Source organism: Vipera ursinii (genome assembly GCF_947247035.1).
Source record: "Vipera ursinii genome assembly, chromosome: 9".
Taxonomy (NCBI): domain Eukaryota; kingdom Metazoa; phylum Chordata; class Lepidosauria; order Squamata; family Viperidae; genus Vipera; species Vipera ursinii.
The window spans coordinates 6872412-6895504 of record NC_139523.1 but is presented as its reverse complement, the minus strand read 5'-3'; the positions used below and the strand labels follow the sequence as shown (position 1 = coordinate 6895504).

At 40.8% G+C, this 23093-nt stretch overlaps 1 protein-coding gene across 1 annotated transcript in view; it reads left to right on the top strand.

The window, feature by feature from the left end:
• Window positions 1-23093, top strand: part of CSMD2 (CUB and Sushi multiple domains 2) — a gene marked incomplete at both ends in the record, with an annotated part of 607174 nt that overhangs the window by 499741 nt on the left and 84340 nt on the right. Inside the window, 4 exons of the mRNA XM_083370102.1 lie at window positions 10615-10733; window positions 12133-12202; window positions 19297-19413; window positions 22768-22977. Of these exons, the coding sequence (XP_083226228.1) occupies window positions 10615-10733; window positions 12133-12202; window positions 19297-19413; window positions 22768-22977 (516 nt within the window). The remainder of the gene's footprint in view (window positions 1-10614; window positions 10734-12132; window positions 12203-19296; window positions 19414-22767; window positions 22978-23093) is intronic.

Here is a 23093-nt window from a genome sequence, read left to right as displayed (position 1 = left end):
AAAGCCTACCACCTAATAACTAGTATTCTGCAACTGGCATTGAAATCTGCCATCTTGTAACTTAAATCCTTGAATTCATGCCCATGATTTTGGGATAATAATGTCTTGGCTGCCTTCTATAGTACAGGTTTTTCCAAAATGATACTGTATTTCCTCTTAGTTTATTTTCTCAGAGGTGAATATACTTATTCTCTTTAGGTCCCCCATGTAGAAATTAGGCTCTGGTCTCCTATTCACACTTACTGATCTTCCCTTGACTTGTTCCTCTTTGACCCCTCTTTCAAACCATCTATGGGGCCACCTATGTCAAAACTGAACAGCCCTCTCTCAACTGAGGGGGAGGGATACAACGTCATCTATCTTCAGTCTACAATACAGTCCTTTTAACAGTTCCAAGAAGGCTCCACACCCATTTTTACTACTCAGGTGACCCTGAGGACACAGATAAGTCTCCAGGTAGCATTAATGACTTTTTTAAAAATCCCATTTATATCCGGCCCTTCTCCGAAGACTCAGGGTGGCTTACAATCTAAAGCACAAATCAATGTGCTTAGCAATAGCCTTCATTCTATGTATACGCCTGCTTATTAGGGCTTTCGCCGCCCCCCCCCCCCCAGTGGCATTTTACAAAGTCAGCTTAATTGCCCCCAACAATCTGGGCCCTCATTTTACCTACCTCAGAAGGATGGAAGGCTGAGTCAACCTTGAGCCTGGTGGGACTCGAACCTGTACTAATTGCAGGCAGCAGGTGTTACTTAAGGAGGCATTATCCCACTGTTCCACCAAGGCTCTTGCCAAAAAAATGCAAATGAACAGCTGTCTACAGGAGTATATTCTTTCCATTCCCCAACATCCAGTCAGAGTTGAAGAATCTTCTTGGATGAGAAGCGAAATGTCTTCAAAGTAAAACAAAGTCCAGTTGTCTCCTGAAAAAGCATCTTTGGGATAACTATGACCTGGATGACTGAGAATCTCCATAGACAGTTAGCTTTTTGTAGCCATTTGTTGTTCCTTTACAGGCCTTCAAGGACTTAAATCCCTCCTTAATATTACCTGAGTAGAAAGAATATTCTTCACCATCTTTCTCTAACCTGTTTGAGTTTGTCTGAAAACTTTCAAATGATAGTGCTATTATTTCCTGTGATTTGTAAATTGTAGTTTTGTTGATCAATAGAGTCCTTTAAAGGAACCTTACTTTTTAAAATTATGGAGCTTGAAACAGGTCATAAAACATCTTTCCTTGTGTACAGTAGCCAGTCTTGCTTTTAAAAAAAAGTATTGATTTTTCAAAGATCACTTAATGTTTTTGTCAATACATACACTATTGTGTAATGATTATATGCAATGGTTGTCTCCCTGTTAGCAAATGCTTCTTCCCTGAATTTAAATTCAACTTATACTTTTCCATCCCCTCAAGATTTATTTCTGAGATTTACCAGGTAGAACAAAAGATAGAGCTAGTTAATTAGAGATGCTAGAGATTGATCTAAGGTTTTATGCATTTTCTCTGCTATTAAACTATGGATGCTGTTTAAAGATTTATCTTGTCTGGTCATAAAACCGATCCTTTCATTGCTAGCTATACTGATTGGCAGTTTTTCATGGCCTTAGGCCAAAGAATTTCCGGAGGAATTGAAGACAGGAAGTGAGGGTGGGAGGACTAAATCTGAACCCTCTCCTTTTAAAAAAGATTTTGCTAGCATTGGAGTAGTGGCTCAGGAACTCTGGGAGCTGGGAGTCTACAGATCATAAAGTTGCCATAGTTGCCCACCCCTGTATTAGCGTGATGGTTAGAAACAAATGGGGGCACATAAAGCTCTATACAAATGAGTTAAAGCTCTCTACAAGTTTCAGTATTTTTGAGGCTGCCACAAACTGTTTTTCAAAGTACCTGAAAGCAAGACAAGAAACAATGGATGGAAAGTAATCAAGGAGAGAAGCAACCTAGAACTAAGGAGACACTTCCTGACAGTGAGAACAATCAACCAGTGGAATGGCTTGCCTTCAGAAGTTCACAACACTGGAGGCTTTCAAGAAGAGACTAGAGAGCCATTTGTCTGAAATGGTATAGGGTCTCCTGTTCAAGCAGGGGTTTGGATTAGATGACCTCCAAGATTTAATTTAATTTAATTTAATTTAATTTATTGAGATTTTTATACCGCCCTTCTCCCAAAGGGACTCAGGGCGGTTCACAGGGCATAAATATAAACACCAATACAAACATTAAAAAATAATTAAATTAATGCCCAAGTTAAAACCAGAATACTAAAACAAACCAATAAAAAACCCAAGTACCCCCATCAGGCCAGACCCGCTAGTTCAAATAAATGGGTCTTCAACCCGCGACGGAAGTATCGGAGGTCTGATGCCATCCGGAGCTCGACCGGCAGTTGATTCCATAACGCCGGAGCACCCACAGAGAAGGCCCTCCCCCTGGGGGCCACCAGTCGACATTCCTTGACAGGAGGCACCCTGAGGAGGCCCTCTCTGTGGGCGCGCACAGGGCGGAGGGGAGTCGACGCCGGCAGCAGGTGGTCCTCGAGGTATCGCGGACCCATGCCATGTAGGGACTTAAAGATCATAACCAAAACCTTGAACCTTACCCGGAAGACAACTGGCAACCAATGCAGCTCACGGAGCAAAGGTGTAACATGGGAGTACCGGGAAACTCCCAAGACAACTCTCGCGGCCGCATTCTGTACCAGTTGGAGCCTCCGAGTAGTCTTCAAGGGAAGTCCCATGTAGAGAGCGTTACAGTAGTCTAGGCGAGAGGTCACGAGCGCATGAGTGACCGTACACAAGGCCTCCCGATCCAGATAGGGACGCAACTGGCGCACCAGGCGAACCTGGGCAAAAGCCCCCCTAGTCACGGCCACTATGTGATCCTCCAAAGTGAGTCGTGAATCTAGGAGGACTCCCAAGTTGCGAGCCCTATCCACAGGGGGTAAAAGCTCACCCCCCATAGAAAGAGGTGGAACATCCCAGGTGTCTCGGGAAGCCGGAATGTACAGCCACTCAGTCTTGTCAGGGTTGAGTTGAAGTCTGTTCCTCCCCATCCAGACCCGAACCGCCTCCAGGCAACGGGACATCACAGCGAGGGCATCACTGGGGTGGTTTGGGGTCGAAATAAAAAGTTGGGTATCATCAGCATATTGATGATACCCAACTCCAAAACCACGAATGATCTCACCCAGCGGCTTCATATAGATGTTGAACAGGAGAGGCGAGAGGACCGACCCCTGAGGAACTCCACAAGCGAGAGTCCTAGGGGTCGACCTCTGCCCCCCTGCCAACACCGACTGCGAGCGTCCCAGGAGATAGGAGGAGAACCACTGAAAAACCGTGCCTCCCACTCCCAATCCCCTGAGCCGCCAAGAGGTCTAATAGGACTAGGACAGAGGAATACCCCCTATCCCGAGCCCTCCAGAGATCATTCACCAGAGCGACCAATGCCGTCTCCGTGCTGTGCCCGGGCCTGAAACCCGATTGGTAAGGGTCCAGATAATCCGCTTCATCCAGGACCAGAGGGAGCTGATGCGCCACCACACTCTCAACAACCTTCGCAAGAAAGCGAAGGTTGGAGACTGGACGGAAGTTGTTCAATACAGCTGGGTCCAAGGCAGGCTTCTTGAGGAGAGGTCTCACCACCGCCTCCTTCAAGACGGTGGGGAAATAACCCTCACTCAAAGAAGCAGATATAACCGCCTGGAGCCAGCCTCGTGTCCTCTCCCTAGCTGTTATCTCTTCCAACTCTGTTATTCTATGAGTTATGGTCCTTTTCCAGAGGCTCTTTTCTAGCAGAGGTAACTTTACAAAGAAGTTGGAGAAAAAAAAAACGTATCCCCTATCCCACATGTCATACTCTACCCCATCGAGTGCTGATCAGGACAGGATGTAGAATTCCAGAAAGGTAAAAAAGAATCCATGTGACACTGCACAAAGCACCTCAACAATTCCATGGGTTGACTCAGTCAAACTGGAGTGCTAGTCATTTCCCAGACTGAAGCCCTGGTGGCCAAACTGCATGACGTTTATGCACAATATCCCTGCCACAGCCAGAGCTCGGATGGTTCAAGAACAGATGGTTCTTGTTGGGCCCTGCCAGTCAGCTTCTGAAGGAAGTCCCATGATGGAAAAAACAACAACAGCAGTGTCCTTTTTCATTCCACCAGAGAAGATCATCAGCGTATATGATGTATTCATTTCCACCGGGACTGTACGCATGCGTTACATGGGGGAGCATTCTGAATTTGGAGACACAACATATTTAAATTTAGAATTTAAATCCTGGTGCAGGATTTAACTCTCGAAGCTTCCATCATGGGCTAGATACTAGTGGGGTGATTTTAATGCACTTTAATTGGGATGCTGCCATATTGAAGGAAATCGTTATTCTTTTTTAAGGCCACAATACTGCCATCGTATTCCACTTAATTGATTTCAGCAAAGCATTCGATAAAGTCTCTTAAGAGATTCTCGTAAAGAAGGTAACAAAATGAGCTGGACTGTGCTACCACTGCATGGAGAAAAGATGACTGAGCAATCACTCAGAAGTGCATATCATTAGCTCTCCATCAAACAGGGGTGAAGTATCTCAAGGTTGATACCATTCTAGGGTCTCTGCAATTCAACATACGTCATGGATGAGAACAAGTTAGAAAACAAGATTATAAAATTTGCAGACAACAGAAAGGTGCAGTGATAGTAAACCCCTTAGGAAACCGTATCAAGATTCAGGAGGTCTTTGACAAGCTAGGCAGAAACCATCCAGATTAAATGCAAAGTCCTACATTTGAATAAGAAAAATCACAGGTATGATTATGGGATGGGGTGGTGGTGTAGGCAGACATTCTGGGCAAGAATACATATGAAAAGGACTTTGATGTTTTTGGAGATCAAGAACTGAACCTGAGCCAGCAAAGCTAAAGAGAAAGGAAATACAATCCTACGCTGCAACAAATATAATGTCAAGATCAAAAGAAGCCATTGCTCTCTATTCTGCATTGTTCAAACTATAATATATTGAGAATAATATGACCAATTCTGGCCACCATATTTTAGAAAGAACATTAACAAATTAGGGGTGTCCTTCTCAACTAAAATGATAAGGGGCCTGGAAGAAAAAAAATTACAAGAAACAGTTGAAAGTGATTTAGCTTGGGGAAAAAAATATTAGGAGGACAGGATAGTTATCCAATATCTGAATTGCCATGATGTAAAAGATGAGGCAAAATAGTTCGGAGTTGTTTCAGAAGATAGGACAGGAAAACAAATTAAAACATAAGGAAATAGACTTCAGGTGGACATCAGGAAAAAAATTCTTAATAATAATGATTCTTCAGGAGATGGTGGACTTACCGCCACTGGAAGTGTGTAATTGACAAGGTAACAGGAATTATTTTTTTTAATCCCATTTATATCCCGCCCTTCTCCAAAGACTCAGGGCGGCTTACAATCTAAGAAGCACAAATCAATGTGCTTAGCAATAGCCTTCATTCTATGTATATGCCTCCTTTATTAGGGCTTCCCCCCCCAAGCGGCATTATTACAAAGTCAGCTTATTGCCCCCAACAATTTGGGTCCTCATCTTACCTACCTCGGAAGGATGGAAGGCTGAGTCAACCTTGAGCCTAGTGGGACTCGAACCTGCACTAATTGCAGGCAGCTGGTGTTACTTAAGGAGGCATTAGCCCACTGCTCCACCAAGGCTCTACATTCATGAGATGGGGTTAAGGATGGATGAGATGATCTTCAAGATCCTGTCTAATTCTTACCTTTTATAATTGTTTAATGGAATAATACTGCAATAATCAACTAGAGATCATAGTTTAATGAACATACAAGTTGGTAGACAACAAAGTCAAGACCTGATAGAAAACAAAGGATCATCAGAATGGTTTGTTTGATAAAAATCATGAAAGCTTGAAACTCTGAAAAATAATACAATTGAGAACCGTTCCTATCTTGCAAAAAAAGGTTACATTATATAAGGTCTTCGCCCTTTCCATTATTTTTCTATGCAGAAATTCTCCAGTACATTCAGTGAGTTGTCCAGTAGACAGAATAGAAAAGATTTTTGCCTTGCAATATTCACAGTTGCTGTATTCATGGGCTAGGTAGATCAACAGATTAAATCAATGTAGCAGTTTGATACATTCCTCACGTCAAGACAAATTTCATGCTGCTAAGGTACCTGCATAGCTGGCACTTCATAACAATAATATTTTTGATACCAAGCTGTTAAGAGTTCTCCAGGGCAAAGTGCTGTGGAATTAATCAACTTTCAGAGCTTAGTTCTCATACAGAAATGAAAGGATAAGAGGGACTAGCTGCTCAACTGGCCATTTCCAGGAGCAGAAAAAGAAAAAGATGAAGCTTATAAAGAGAAATTAAATATATCTTTTTGCTTTGGGGCTTGTTTGACATATCAACAAAGTGCCTCTTAAAAAGCTTTTTTTTTCCCTTCTCCTTCTGGAGGCTGTTTTTAGGAACTCAAAAATACTCATTCATTTGTCCTGCCTTAACTCATCTGCATTAGATTTTTGAGTGCTAAAAAAAGTCAGAAAGTCTTTTTAGCGAGACATCCTTTACATATATTCATTCATTTGGTACCATCGTTCAGCACTTTCCTCCAAATGGTCCAGAGGTTCAAGGTTCAAAGTGCTCTTAAGAACTTGAACATTGTTCCTCTTATTAAAAAAAAAAATGCAAGTCTGGGGCTAGAAGTATTGCCACTGATGGCAATACTTTGGACAAAGATCAGGGCGAACAAATTAAGCAGATTTACTATGCTGCAGCTAATGCTCCCTAAGTAACACCAGCTGCCTGCAATTAGTGCAGGTTCGAGTCCCACCAGGCTCAAGGTTGACTCAGCCTTCCGTCCTTCCCAGGTAGGTAAAATGAGGACCCAGATTGTTGGGGGCAATTAAGCTGACTTTGTAATAATGCCTCTTGGGGTGTGTGTGTGAAAGCCCTAATAAGCAGGCATATACATAGAATGAAGGCTACTGCTAAGCTTGTAAGCCGCCCTGAGTCTTCGGAGAAGGGCGGGATATTTATTTATTTATTTATTTATTATATTTTTATACCGCCCTTCTCCCGAAGGACTCAGGGCGGTGTACAGGGCAATAAATACAAAAACAGGATACAAAAGTTAAAAGCGAATTAAATAAATGCCCAAGGTTAAAACAATAATTAAGATGTATTTAAAACCCCAACCCTAACCCATCAGACCAGGTCAGACTGCTCAAATAGATACGTTTTTAGATCGCGCCAGAAGGAGCGAAGGTCGGGGGCTGTCCGGAGCTCCACTGGCAAGCGGTTCCATTTTAAATGGAATTAAAATAAATAAAATAAAAAATAAATAAATATGCTGCATTGTACCATACTAAACAGCCAATGCAACCTTGGGCTGTATCAACAGAGGTAGAATATTGGGATCACGGGAAGTAATCGCTGCATTGACCACACCACATCTGGAATACAGTGTCCAGTTCTGTTCAACCCAGGGCAACACAAATGTTGAGGAACTGAAAAGTGCTCAGGAAAAAAAAATCAACATAGAAGGCGAAAGGCTTGCAACCTATGAAGAATGGTAAATGGAATTGGGTATGTTTAGCCTAAAGAATTGTGGGACGTGGCGGCTCAGTGGGTTAGGACGCTGAGCTTGTCGGTCAGAAGGTCGGCAGTTTGGTGGGTCGAATCCCGAGTGCCGTGTAGCAGAGTGAGTGCCTGTTACTCATCCCAGCTTCTGCCAACCTAGCAGTTCGAAAGCACGTAAAAATGCGAGTAGAAAAATAGGGACCTCTACGGTGGGAAGGTAACAGCGTTCCGTGCGCCTTTGGCGTCTAGTCATGCCGGCCACATGACCACGGAGACGTCCTCGGACAAGCGCTGGCTCTTCGGCTTTGAAACAGAGATGAGCACCGGCCCCTAGAGTTGGAAACGACTAGCACGCATGTGCGGGGGAACCTTTACCTTTACCTTTTAGCCTAAAGAAGAGATAGGGTAGCTGAGGTATAATAGCAGTGCTTGTGTCAGGACCCACCCCAAACCACATCCTAGGAAGACAAAACTCTTGGAGCCAAATCTAGTCCAAAAGTAATCTTTACTATGACATGCTTGGTTGTAGGAATACAAGACAGGACTTAATATTGTTCTACAAACTAAAACCTTATAAACAGTTCCCGGTTCAACCCCTCCCCTTAACCCCATTTGGTCAGTCCCCCATCATTTACCTCGTATCATCCCTCTCGTGGGAAAAAGGAACTTAGGACCTTTTATGTTTATTGCTCTCTTCCGTGACACAAGCCAGATGCTACCTACCCTAACCCTCCCTTTTGTTCCCCCAGTTCAAAAGGCTTCTCTTTTCCTTTGAAATGCCTAATACAGGCTCAATACACATTCGTTCCCTCCTCCTCGGGAGATGGCAGAATCCAGGAACAACGTTTTAAACATACATTTATGAATATGATATAAATGGATTCTGACAGCTTGAAAGATTGCAACAGGGAAGAGAATGTGGCCTTATCTGGGGGAAGAACAAGAACCAAGCAGTGGAAACTTTACAAAGAGAGATCCAAACTCAAAATGAGAAATTTCCTAATCATCAGAGTATTAAGCCTGCCTCCTGGAGTCAAAGAAGCTCCATCACTGGAGGCTTTCAAAAGGGGAAGTTGGATAGCCTTTTCTGGCCGGTATGAGAATTCTTGCCCTGGGCACCATTGGACTAGGAGACCAATCCAATCCAGTGAGTTTGTGTTCTGATCTATTCCATTCCTATCCTAGGGCTGATATACTATTCCTATCCTATATTCTGATATGCAGTATAAAATAAAGCAAAAAGGGATGGAGAAAGAGGTGCAGCTTTCAACAGCACATTTTTGCACCGAGAATATCCTCTGAGACAATGCTGCTGAAAGGTCTCCACCTGACTTCAGAGAGGAGCCGTAATGCACTGAATCTGTCCTTGGCATCTCTGAAGATCCAAGTCAGGGACTGAAATGATGTCTTCTATGAATCAGGTTTCAGGAAGAGGTCTCCAAGAAGGCTTGGCAGGGAGAAAAGAAACTCGAATTAGGTTAGGCAAGTCAGAGTGACATGAAACAACGGTGTCTTGTACTGAAGTTCATCCAAGTTGCAAGGTGTTGAAATCACACAGATATTTCAATCTTGATTCTTTAAATTGGCCAAGAAAAGAAACTGGCGGATCATCAAACAAATCAGCCCAGCATCCTTACTCGAAGAACAAATAACCAAGCTCAAATTATCTTACATCAGACACATTATGTGAAGAACCAGCTCTCTGGAAAAAAACTCAAACATTGGGAGAAGTGGAAGGAAAGAGAAGAGTACAACCAGCACTTGGATATAGTGGTCATGGATGCACCATTAGAAAAACTGAAGGACCAGGTTAGGGTCGGGTTGTCATGAAAAAGGTCTATCCATGCAGTTGATGGTACATCCGTTTACCTTGGACACATGATACAAAGACCACGCTCTCTGGAGAAGTCTGTAACACTGGGGAAAGTGGAAGGAAAGAAAAGAAAGGGCGACCAGCAACAAGATGGATGAACTTAATTTTAGTGGGGATAAGTGCACTGCTAGAAGAACTCAAAGACCAGGTGAAGGACAGATCCCCTTAGACAAAATCTATGTGATCACTAGGATTCTAACACGACTTGATGGGGCATAATAAATTTTAAAATTGGGGTGAATTTTCTGAACTTTTGGTAGCTACAGCCTGTTTGAGTAGTGATATGTGCACAAATGGATGTAGAATAGAATAGAATAGAATAGAATAGAATAGAATAGAATAGAATAGAATAGAATAAGAATATAATAGAATAGAATAGAATAGAATAGAATAGAATAGAATAGAATAGAATAGAATAGAAAATATGGAATAGAATAGAATAGAATAGAATAGAATAGAATAGAATAGAATAGAATAGAATAGAATAGAATAGAATAGAATAGAATAGAATAGAAAATATGGAATAGAATAGAATAGAATAGAATAGAATAGAATAGAATAGAATAGAATAGAATAGAATAGAATAGAATAGAAAATATGGAATAGAATAGAATAGAATAGAATAGAATAGAATAGAATAGAATAGAATAGAATAGAATAGAATAGAATAGAATAGAATAGAATAGAAAATATGGAATAGAATAGAATAGAATAGAATAGAATAGAATAGAATAGAATAGAATAGAATAGAATAGAATAGAATAGAATAGAATAGAATAGAATAGAATAGAATAGAATAGAATAGAAAATATGGAATGGAATAGAATAGAATAGAATAGAATAGAATAGAATAGAATAGAATAGAATAGAATAGAATAGAATAGAATAGAATAGAATAGAATAGAATAGAATAGAATAGAATTGGAAGGGGCCTTGGAGGTCTTCTAGTCCAGCCCCCTGCTCAAGCAGGAGAACCTATGCCATTTCAGAGAAGTGACTGTCCAGTCTCCTCTTAAAGACCTCCAGTGATGGAGCACCCACGATTTCTGAAAGCAAGCCGTTCCACTGGTTTAATTGTCCTCACTGTTAGGAACTGTTAGGATGCTAAATACTGATTAAGTCTTTGTGCTTCCTTTTAGCTGTGGGTCTCTCCAGCTGCCCTGAACCTGCTGTCCCCAGTAATGGCTTGAAAATTGGTGAAAGATACCTGGTGAACGATGTGGTCTCCTTTCAGTGTGAGCCAGGATATGCTCTCCAGGTACCTACCCACTCTCCACATAATTATTTAACTCTGAAAAAATTGAATTAAATTGAAAAGCACTGCCTTTATCACTATAAATTGAGACATGAATATGACAGCCCATTCTGATATCTGGCTATCATGGAAAAGAAAAGATGAGAATGAAATTATTGTATGAACTTTATGCAATTATCTCAGAGCAGTGTTTTTAAAACTTGACAAACGTAAGATACGTGAACGTCAACTCTCAGAATTCCTGATCCAGCACGCCAAGTTTGAAAAATACTTAAATTGCCCAATTTGAAAAACACTGCCTTTGAAGAAGCTTGCAAAATCCTATCAGACGAACATGAATAATTTTTTTTTTGCCATAGCATACAGCAACTTCAGTTAAAATGAAGGGAATTGCTTCAGTGTAGTATGAAAGTCTCAATCTCAATCATAGCATTTCCTGAATCTCTCAATAGAACACTAGAGAAATATTTGGTCCCTGAAGGCACAGAATCTTATTGTAACTTTAGTGGCATCTGTAGGTGCCACTCAAATTATATAAAGTGTAATCTTTCTAGGTTATCTTGGAGAGGTTGCAATCAAATTGTTCCGTTTTTAACATCTTTGGTTAAAAGTGTTTGAAGACCACAGGAAAATTACTCAGTGAATTTGAGTAATTTGAACCTTCCTGTTGCTTTGCGGTGTAAAAAATTGATGCAACATGAAGAATTGATTTCCTTGCCTGTTGTTAGCTGCAAGATATGTTACTGGGAAATACTGAAAAATCAAATTTACATTTCTCTGGATCAATGGTATTTGGAAGTGTGGGAAATGCATTTCGCTGAAAAATTAATGCAAAATCAAACAGTGGAATTGTAGAGTTAAATACTCCAGAATTAAAGAAAGGTACGGTGTGTTCAAAAATATTCAGATTTGTACCATATTTTTTTCCATTTCTTGGATATCATTAACACTTTTTTCACAATACCTTTTCCTGTTAAATGTCATTCTGGGTAGAAACACTTTCAATACCCACATTCAATACTATGAGTTTTAGCATCTCATGTTGAGCATGCTTTGAGCATCTCATATTTATTCATAAAATTGTGCGTCCCTACACACACACACACACACACATCTGTGTACAGTATCTTTTTTTAAAAAAAATGCTTTGTCTTTTGTCTGTTTTCCTTTCCAAGTGTACCTTTGGCTCTTCTCTTGATGTTCTCCTCATTTAACGAAAGAAAGCTATCTTATCTTAGAATTCCAGGCTGTAGTATGTATCGCTTCCTTTCTTTGCTAAAGAATGTTCATTGGCTGAGATAGGTACCCTCCTTATTCTTTCCTTTTGGCCTGTTTCTCGGTTCTTTCTTGCTTCCTACTTGCTTATGGCTTCTCTCTTTCTTTCTTTCTTCCCTTGCTTCAGGGACATTCTCATATTTCCTGCATGCCAGGAACTGTGCGACGCTGGAACTATCCTCCTCCACTTTGTATAGGTAAGAGATCTTTGCTAAGGATCCTCCCTCCCTCCCTTCTTTCTACCCTCTCTTCCTTCTTTTCTCCCTCCCCCCCTTTCCTTTTCCTTCTCTCCTCCTCTCCTCTCCCCTCCTTCCTTTCCCCAACATGCTAAATCCATTAATGAGGGCCGTTAATTATTCAATATGTACCTGACCTTTATTTCTGGACTCCTCAGATCAGTATATGAACTTGATGGGCCATGTTTTCCCACGAAGAGTGGGTTGGTTGGAAAGCTGGCTTTTGTGCCCAATGGAGGATTGGAACTCATCATCTCCTGAGCTTTACCCCACCTATCACAAATTGACTTTCATTAATAAGAGGATGAATGAATGGGGTACTGCAATGTGTTGCAGTCTTTCCTTGATATATCTGATCTAAGCCTTGGACTGAGGCCGGGGGTGGGCTTTCAGAAGCAAAAATACCAAAGATAGTAATCCTTGTTATATCTTGGGTTTCACTTCATGTGTAACATTTAGAACATTGCTTGCCAAAACAACCGGGCATAAAGGGTAGCTTTTTCCCTGTGCGCCATCATTCTGCTGAACACTTAATTTCCACAGCACTATTTATTGCCCTGTACACCGCCCTGAGTCCTTCGGGAGAAGGGCGGTATAAAAATTTAATAAATAAAATAATAATAAATATTTCATTTCTCATCTTTTCTCATCTTGTCTTTCCTACTAGTTTGTCCTATTGATTTCTTATGAGGTATCAATTGTTGTTTGTAACTTACGATTAATAATTGTAACTGTGATTAGGACCATGAAGACCTCCAAGGCCCCTTCCAGCTCCTATTCTATTCTATTCTATTCTACTCTACTCTACTCTACTCTACTCTATTCTATTCTATTCTATTCTATTCTATTCTATTCTATTCTATTCTATTCTATTCTATTCTATTCTATTCTATTCTACTCTACTCTACTCTACTCTACTCTATTCTACTCTACTCTGTTCTATTCTATTCTATTCTATTCTATTCTATTCTATTCTACTCTACTCTACTCTACTCTACTCTACTCTACTCTACTCTACTCTACTCTACTCTATTCTATTCTATTCTATTCTATTCTATTCTATTCTATTCTATTCTATTCTATTCTATTCTATTCTACTCTACTCTACTCTACTCTACTCTATTCTACTCTACTCTGTTCTATTCTATTCTATTCTATTCTATTCTATTCTATTCTACTCTACTCTACTCTACTCTACTCTACTCTACTCTACTCTACTCTATTCTATTCTATTCTATTCTATTCTATTCTATTCTATTCTATTCTATTCTACTCTGTTCTGTTCTGTTCTGTTCTGTTCCGTTCCGTTCCATTCCATTCCATTCCATTCTTCATGTTACATTCTGATGTTCCACGACTTGCTCACATGTTAGTGAGCATCTGAATGTTGAAGAAATCCTTTTGTGAAATTGTATTCTCATCTAATGCTTTTTTCATAATCTCTCATCTCTCTTTAAAACAGCAAGGCACGTTGTAAACCTTTGTACTCAGTTTTAGCCATCACTTGTCTGTAGAACACAAAGATACCACAAATAAGTGTCTTTTTTTCCAGACAGGAATGAGGTCAGTAGTAGATGAATGTGTTTGCTACTTTGCCAAGATTACAAACAATACCCGAAGAACATCTGTTAGACTAGATCTTCAGTGATTTATGCAAGGGTGAGAATATTCAGTTTGCCTCCTCTGAAACATATGATCTCCCCAGCTGAATTCTTCAGAAAAATTTCTTCTTCAAAGAAAAACAAAGTCCAGTTGCCTCTTGGAAAAAAAGCACCTTTGGGCCAATCATTTTTAGCAGTCTATGTGAGCCATAACAAGCCTATTATAAAGATAATATCCTTTATGTATTGATTGATAGTTGTGTGAATGTGGCAACTGTGTTTTAGGGTTTGATGTTCTGTATGAATCAAGCTAGTGTTCACCAAGAATTGTTATTTCCAGAGGCAGATCACGTTTTAATATATCTTTTTTTTCTAGTTATAACTATTCTGTCCTATGTTCTTTTTCTGTTTTGTGTTGTCTTCTGTGTCTCTTTTTCTCTGTTCAGCCCATCAATATTTTGTTCCACTCAGTTATGAATAGTAATTGAAGGTGGCCTCCCCCTTATTTGCACTTCATCAGAACATTTTTATTATATCTGACTGCAGACCTCTGTTCCGTAAACATGGAAACAGTTGAATCAATATTAGCATAAAACAGCTGAAGCAGTGTTGGTATAAAAACCCTTGCCCGGTTTTGAGTAAAGGAAGAAGTGACAGATCAGCTTAAAAGATGAGGTCTTGCAAGCCACTTTCCCCCCTTGTAGAAACCCCTAGTGACTTTCAAAACATTGATCCACAATAGACGTGACATTGAACATACACTTGCATTGCATTGCACCATACAATCAGCACAGGAGTGAAATTTGACACGGAGTAAGATGGTAGAGGACAGGAAGGCCTGGAGGAACGTGGTCTATGGGGGTCGCGATGGGTCGGACACGACTTCGCAACTAACAACGACAACAACAAATGTAGTAAGCTACAGGATATTCCCATTAAGAGAGAAATTTTAAAATAAATTCTGAATTCTCTGCGGAATAAGGGGAAGAAAGCAGAAGCAGCATTTCTCTTAATGCTTTTTTAAAGCTTGTTTTGTCATTTGAGTGGGTACATACGTTGCTTTTCGCGGTCTTGAAGTTTCCCATTATTCATTATTTATTTATTTATTTATTTATTTTTTTATTCCATTTATATCCCGCCCTTCTCTGAAGACTCAGGGCGGCTTACAAGCTTAGCAGTAGCCTTCATTCTATGTATATGCCTGCTCATTAGGGCTTTCACACACACACCCCAAGCGGCATTATTACAAAGTCAGCTTAATTGCCCCCAACAATCTGGGTCCCCAACTTTTGCAGCTTGGCGGCCTGGCTGGGGCGGGGGGGGGCATGATTCCCTCCCCCAAAGCCTTTTCTCTGTTTGTAAAAGCTTTCGGCATGGAGAAGAGAAGCCTTGTGGGGGTGTGATCTCATGCTCCTTCAGATTCACTTGAGGCTCCCTGATGCTCCAAAAGCACTTTGGGTCCTGCGCAAGCAGCCTCAGTGAGTCAGCAAAAGTGAGCAGGCTGCACCCGTCCTATTCAGCCTCCGCTCTCACTGCTCTGCTTTTGGAGCATCGGGAGCAAGGCGGCTTGGCAGCCCGGCTTGGGGGGGGGAGAGAGAGGGGAACTGGGCCATGCAAGGGCAGCTCCGCTCGCACAAGGAAGAAGAGAAGCTTTGGGGTCGCTGCTTGCGTGAGTGGAGTTGCGTGCCCGCACCAGCCCACCTCTCGCGTGGCCTTGTTCCGAATAGGCCACAGCCCAATATCATTCTGAGGGGAACCTGACTGCACAAATCTGAACAAAAAGAGAGAGAGTGAAAAAAAGAGGAGGAATCGTCCCTGCCATATCTCTTGAGATTTCAGGAAGCTATAGGAAGCCAGGAAGGGTGCTAACAGGTTTTATTTTATTATTTGTTTATTTAAAATATTTATATAGCTGCCCATCGTATAATAAACTCTGGGCGACTTCCAATCAAAAACTAAAACGACTTTCATTGAACGATAAAGTGTAAAAAAAGAAAAATCACATACACAAATTCAATGAGGAGAATGTTTCTACTTTTCTTTTTTTAAATATATATGTCTCTTTCATCCAGTTATATCTGATTTACATAGTTTTAAATATAGATGTTAGCTATTGGAGAGGGCTATTAATGAGATGCTCAATATGGAGAGATGAACTTCAAGTAATTCGGCAGCCTCCTGATTAAGCAGAAGAGCTTCTGGGTTCCTTGAGCAAAACTTTTTCTACCCTTACAATTAAACCATTATTAATATTAGAGAAAAACGAAAGTCCAGCCACCTTCCTTGCCTTTATGACTTCCTTAATTTTTTTTTTAATTTTTATTTTCTTTAGGATGTTCTTTCTCATATATCCTGCACAGGATTGTCCACAGAATGTGACGACAACAACAACAACAAAAAACACCACAAGATGGCAATCACTGTGGTGTGACTGAAGTTGTGCCCATTTGTTGTGCGCAATGCACAAAAAGGCAGAGCTTAGATTCCACCATCATAACCCTGAGGTTTTGTGTTTTTTTTTACCACATCCTGATCCTACAATTTCCTCAGAATCAAATTACATGTGCCCCATGGTTTAATTTTAAAACCGCTATGCAGAATATCAGTTCCTATTTACCATTTTTGTACTCTCCTGTTGTGGGGGAAGAAAAGAGATTAGCAGAAAGGGGGAACAATAGTCTCTGAACTGGAATGGTTGCCCCCCACCCTGCTTCAATTTTGCCCCTTCTTCTTTTCTTTTACACAATGTCCACCTGTTTTTTAAGCATCACATGATGTGCAATATTATCAATTGAGGTTTTTTAAAAAGAGATTAGATAGCCATTTGTCTGGAATGGTATAGGGCAGGGGTCGGCAACCTCGGCTCTTTTATGACTCGTGGACTTCAACTCCCAGAATTCCTGAGCCAGCTATGCTGGCTCAGGAATTCTCGGAGTTGAAGTCCACGAGTCATAAAAGAGCCGAGGTTGCCGACCCCTGGTATAGGGTCTCCTGCCTGAGCAAGGGGTTGGACTAGAAGACCTCCAAGGTCCCTTCCAAACCTATTTTCCATGTTCCGTGACTGTAAAACACCTAAATAAAAAACCAATTTTGCATGAGTTTTTTTTTTTACCATTTCCCTTTAGAAATAGGTTGCTTAATTTGTTGCATCAGTATGCCTGGTTTTCTGACTGTACCTCCTGAATAAGAAATAGCCTTTAACAGTATGATTTCCTTTCTTGCAGGAAAAAAAATGATAGTAGAGAGATATAAATATTGTTGTGTCACATTCTGAAAGACAGAAGCAATAAACTTTTGATAAACTGATACTGTGTCCCTACAAAATGGACTGGATAGGGATGCCCCATGTTCCTTTATCCAGATGTTCCCCTTTTTAAATAATTGAGAAGGAGTTTCATTTAAACAGACATCAGGGGGGATGAAATTAAAAAGCAATAGAATCAGCAGGGAAAAAATGAAGGGAATAATGAAGGGAATCTGTGCTGTCAGATGTCAGGGTGGATTTAAAGTATCGTACTCTAGACCAGGGCTTTTCAACCTTTTCACCCATTGTACCACTTTTAGGATATGGCAATATCCTGAGTACCACCAGTCGCCTAGCAAGGTGTCAAAAACTTCATGACCAAAAAAAAAGGGGGGGAGTGATGAAGTACAGGTAGCCATAGACTTACAACCGTTTGCTTAGTGACTGTTCGAAGTTACAATGGCGCTGAAAAAAGTGCCCCCCAAGCCACAGCCGAGCAAGACACCTACCTGCCCGCCTGGTAGCACTCTTCGTCCTGTCCGAGGTTTTCATTGTTGTGAGCATTTCTGTTGAAGATTGGCAGTGGGGGTGGGTTGGGGGGGGTGTTTGTTTTTTATTTCCCCCCCCTCCATCTGCTGGGTGGTTGCAGCAGGTTTTGGTCACTTCACATGACCCCTGGTCACTGTGGCCGTCATAAATATGAATCCGTTGCCAAGCATCTGAATGTAAATCACAAGCCCCTGGAGATGCTGCAACATTCCAGCTGATCAGTGCTTCTTCTGGGCTGAACAGAAGCACCAGGATCAGTGCTGAGCTCTAGCTGGATCCTGGCGCTGATCCTGGCGCTTCCGCTGAGCCCTGACAGCCCTGCAGCTCCAGCCATCTCTCGCTCAGGCTTGTGCGGTGCTGCCACTGGTTCAGCTCATTCCCTTCCCCCGCTACTACTTTTCTAGGATGGTCGTGTACCACCTGCCAGGTGCCAACGTACCACAGGTGGTGCCCGTACTACTGGTTGAAAAGCCTTGCTCTAGGTTCTGATTTGGACTATATTGAAGAGAGCTAGGAGCCTATTGTACTCCAAGAAGTGATCCTGGATATTGCGTGCCCTTCAAGATATACCAGACAACGAATATTAATTATGAATGCTAATATTATTTTTACTGTGTAAAAATATATTATTTATTATTTTTATTGTAAGGCTTCAGTAAAAGAATCTTGCATACAAATGAAGATGGAAAATTGATCCAGATCTAGGAGTCAGCAACAGGAAGGCATAACTTCCATAAGTTCCCTTGTTAGCATATGAGTAGTACATGGTGGGAAAATAAATTGTCAAATGCTCCCCAGAATAGAAATCTATCTGATTGGCAGGGAAATCCACAGAGAGGCTTAAAAGGTTAAATGGCTCCACAGCAATGACCACAAGATCAAATTCATGCCTCTTTTTTTGCATAGAACACATGTTAAATAGGACAAGTCTTCCGTTGTGTAGTTGTGGCCACCATATTGATTTTTTTTAACCATCCTCCTTCATGGACTCATCCCTCCCACCCCCAGTAGGCATGCCAAAAAAAACCCTACTCTGATAAACTTTGACACAATTAATACTAGGTGAAGCTATCTTGTTAGTTCAACCTGGAGGATGAACAAATGTGGGCTAAGTCAGAGGTCCCCAACCTTGGCAACTTTAAGACTTGTGGACTTCAACTCCCAGAATTCCTCAGCCAGCCAAGCTGGCTGAGGAATTCTGGGAGTTGAAGTCCACAAGTCTTAAAGTTGCCAAGGTTGGAGACCCCTGGGCTAAGTGATGCATAATGGAAGAACTGGGATCAAGCCCCAGGCTCCCTTCATGAAGGGCAGCTGCCTGCTGACCTCACTAGCCTCCCATTTCAGTATATTATGGCTTCATTTTAAATTTCAAATAAAGAATTTGTACATTTGGTGAGGAGCTTGGAATCGCATGCTATCTATGAACCACCAGTTGCTATGCCTGACTTAGCTGAATATAGTTCAATCTGTCTAGCAATGGATTTGGCATCCCCTACTCAACTTTTTAAAGATATTCTAAATGTGGAACACAGAATCTTCTACATATCAAGCCTGTGCCCCGACCATCAACTCTTTCTTCAGTTGTCCTGAATGACAGTCAACCCAAAGAGAAAGATATCTGAAATAGTGTATGACCATCTGTTTTATTGTACTTTTAACAGCCCAGTGTGGAGGAATCTTAGAAGAGATGGAAGGTGTCATCCTGAGTCCTGGCTTTCCTGGAAACTACCCTAGCAACAGTGATTGTACCTGGAAGATATCCTTTACTGTGGGATTTGGTAAGAAAATCACAGCATCCTTCCCATCTCTTTTCAGATACTTTTCATATACTGATCCAGGACAAGCCAACCCTGAACTCCTTGGTTGGTTGGTTGGTTGGTTGGTTGGTTGGTTGGCTGGTTGGTTGGTTGAATGAGTGAATTAATTAATTAATTAATTAATATATGGATAGAGGTTTTATATGGGATGTGGTGGCTCAGTGGGTTAGGACACTGAGCTTGTTGATCAGATGGTCGGCAGTTTAGTGGGTCGAATCCCGAGTGCCGCATAACAGAGTGAGCACCTGTTACTCGTCCCAGCTTCTGCCAACCTAGCAGTTCGAAAGCACGTAAAAATGCAAGTAGAAAAATAGGGACCAGTACAGTGGGAAGGTAACAGCGCTCCGTGCGCCTTTGGCATCTAGTCATGCCGGCCACATGACCACGGAGACATCTTCAGACAAGTGCTGGCTCTTTGGCTTTGAAACGGAGATGAGCACTGGCCCCTAGAGTCGGAAACGACTAGCACGCATGTGCGGGGGAACCTTTACCTTTTAGAGATTTTATTTTAAACAGAAAGTAATTTTGACTTTCGAGGATTTGTTTAACAAATGCTAATGGAGTAGAAGTGTTAGGCATATGGTGATAGCTTTCATAGTTGGGTTGGAAATATATAAACTATGATGTCGTGACTTTAAGATGTTAATTGGCCAATGGGTGTGTAAGTGTTCTCATGGCCATAAGAGGGAGCTAGGAACGTAGCTTCTCTCTCTCTGAATTCACTGCTCTCTCTACTATTACTGTTTTGCTGTACTGTTGGTTTACTACTGTGGTAAACCTGAACAACTGTGTATTGACCTCTGGACCAGTAAGAAGACTTTGTATTTGGATTACTCCTTGGACTGTTGCTATTGTGTATGACCTAGACTGTTTATTTTTGACCGTGCATTTTTGTTTTTACACCACCTCAAAAGTAAAATACTTTCTGTTTTCACAACTCAGTGTACTCTTGTGGTTACTGTGTGACTCTTACTGCTCTCAGTACCCTTCCTTGTCTGTGCAACTCTTTGTTAGCACAAGGAGACCTCTGCACACCAATTCCTAACAAGAAGAAAACAAAGATATCACTGGGGAAGCAATAGTTCAGAAAGTACCACTTCACTTTTTCTAGAATTCCTTTGGTAGAGCTTTCACATTCTAAAGCTTCAACCAGCAATTGGTTGAAGACTCTTTCAAGACTCTTCGAGACTTCCTACAGATAATTGGGAAGTATTCACAATAGTGACATCTTAAAGCAGGGATGTTGGAAATAGTCACGTGCATATAATAGTTACCTGGAAGGTTTCATTTTTCTTCTTAAAATTTTCATTTTACCTCCAGAAAACAATTTCTTCCTTCATGTTCCAGATGATACCCTTCCAAGAATGCATAAACCAGTCCTGGATCTCTCAATTTAACCTGTTCCAGAGGGAAAACCAGAACATTCTGGATCCAGACTTTTCCATTTTGTACATTTGTTTCAAAAAATAAATGAGTTTGGTCCAGAATAATGAGGTGGAAGGTCTCTCACACTGCTATCATCTCCCTGTCAAAAACCTTAACTGTGTGTTGTAAGGCATTTTGAATTCTAATCCCACTTTTGCATGAATACCTTCACACAATATATTCACATATATTACTTCCTAAAGTGGGGTGTTTTTTTTTCCAAATGGTCATTTTTCTTTAACATTTTTTTCTTTTTCTTAATGGGTTTTGGCTGATATTAATAGTGAAAAAAGGAATATTCAACCCCTATTTAATCCAGTACTTTTAGCTAAGGGCCATATAAATAACGAACATTTCTATGCAGCTTAAAGTATGCCAATTATATTTTCCCCATTTTTAAAGAACATAGACATTGTTCTATTTTAACATATTATTCTGCACTTGTTATTTCTTTTAAATAAATAATCATCATCATAAAAATAATTGCATGCAAGACCATTTGAAAGTCAAAAATAACACTTGATCCAGAAGCTGATGAACCATTTTTTAAATTTGGTCATAAAATGTAATGAGTTTTTTAATGAATGCTATATCCTTTCCAATAAAAGTTGATGAGCACTTTTTTCTTAAGTTTTGGATTCTGTGTAGCCTTCTCCTCCTCCTCCTTTCTTCTTCTCCTTCTTGGTAGGGGGGAGATTGTCCTATTTAATTTAGGGGTTTAGGGGTATTTTAACGCTTTGTATTAATCTATTGAATTGGGCTGTTGTATTTAATATTTCTTTTAATTTTTATATATTGTATTTTATTGTCTTGCCCTGTACACCGCCCTGAGTCCTTCGGGAGAAGGGCGGTATAAAAATTAAATTAAATAAAATAAATAATTGACACAGTTAAATCCAACATGCAAAATCCAAATGATCACTGATGGTACTGGAAGAAAGATGTAGGTAAGCCATGAGTGGCTGGTACTCCATGATCCAGCATCCAGGCAAGGGACATCTTGCTATAAGTCAATTCGCCCTTCAACCTAACTCTACATCCTTCTGTATCCCCCATTCTTCCAAAGAGCGTATTTGATGACGGCATCAAATTAGCAATCCCGTTGATGTTTATGCTTCACCCATGTACTTTGGTCACAGGTGGCCTGAAAGGGAAGTATAGTAAAGCAGAGCAAAGTAAGTTTGAAGTGGGATTGCCCACTTTAGATCCACTACCATCCAGGAGGAAAAAAATATCCTATTATCCAGAAACAGAGGGCCCCCCTCAAAATTATAACCATGGAGAACTCAAGAGATATACTGGAATATACTTTATTCTCTACAAAGAAGCCAGAGATAAAGGCATTGTTTTAGAAAGTAAAATGCCAAATACAACCAAAGTAGCTCTGGGTGTGCTTTCTGGTGATGTTTCATCTTTACTTCTCTTTTTTTCTAAATCAAGGCTGGTGGTATAGTGCTCCTGGGTTTCTAAGGGGCACAAAATGCTCCTAAATGGCATTTATGAAGGGATGCATACATGAGAAGCAGGTTAAAGATACTGGCCTAGAAACTGAAAGACTGTCATTTCTAATCCTTCCTTAGATATGAAACCACCTGATGACTTTTGTCCAATCTGTCTCTCTCGGTCCTAGGAAGAGGAAGGCGAGATAAAACCACTTCTGAAAATGTTTGCAGGGACTTGTTCAAGTAACCCCTAGGACTAATACTGATCATCTTCTGGCACCCGCCACATTGTACAATACTGTCTATGAAAGGTCCTGCTCTGAAACCTTGAGAATTCTGCCAGATCTATGTGGAAGAAGAACGATGGAAAGTTAATCAAACACAGAATATTTGGCAAACAGTTCACTTAATGAAATCTCCTTTCTCCCACTTTCTCTGTCATGCGCAGGTGCTCATCTCCAGTTCTTAAACTTTTCCACTGAACCTAATCATGACTTTGTTGAAATTCGCAATGGGCCATACGACACCAGCAACATCATCAGCCGATTTAGTGGGACCGACCTCCCGAGCTCCCTTCTTTCCACGTCACATGAAACCACCGTATATTTCCACAGTGACCACTCACAGAACAAGCCTGGTTTTAAAGTAGAATATCAAGGTAAGGAGCAGGCAGACAAGAAGTCTAAGAATGGAGCAACCTCATTGTCTTCCGGGCACTTAGCAAGAGTGATGAATGCTTTAACTACTGCATACTTTTTTTTTTTTGGAAAGCGA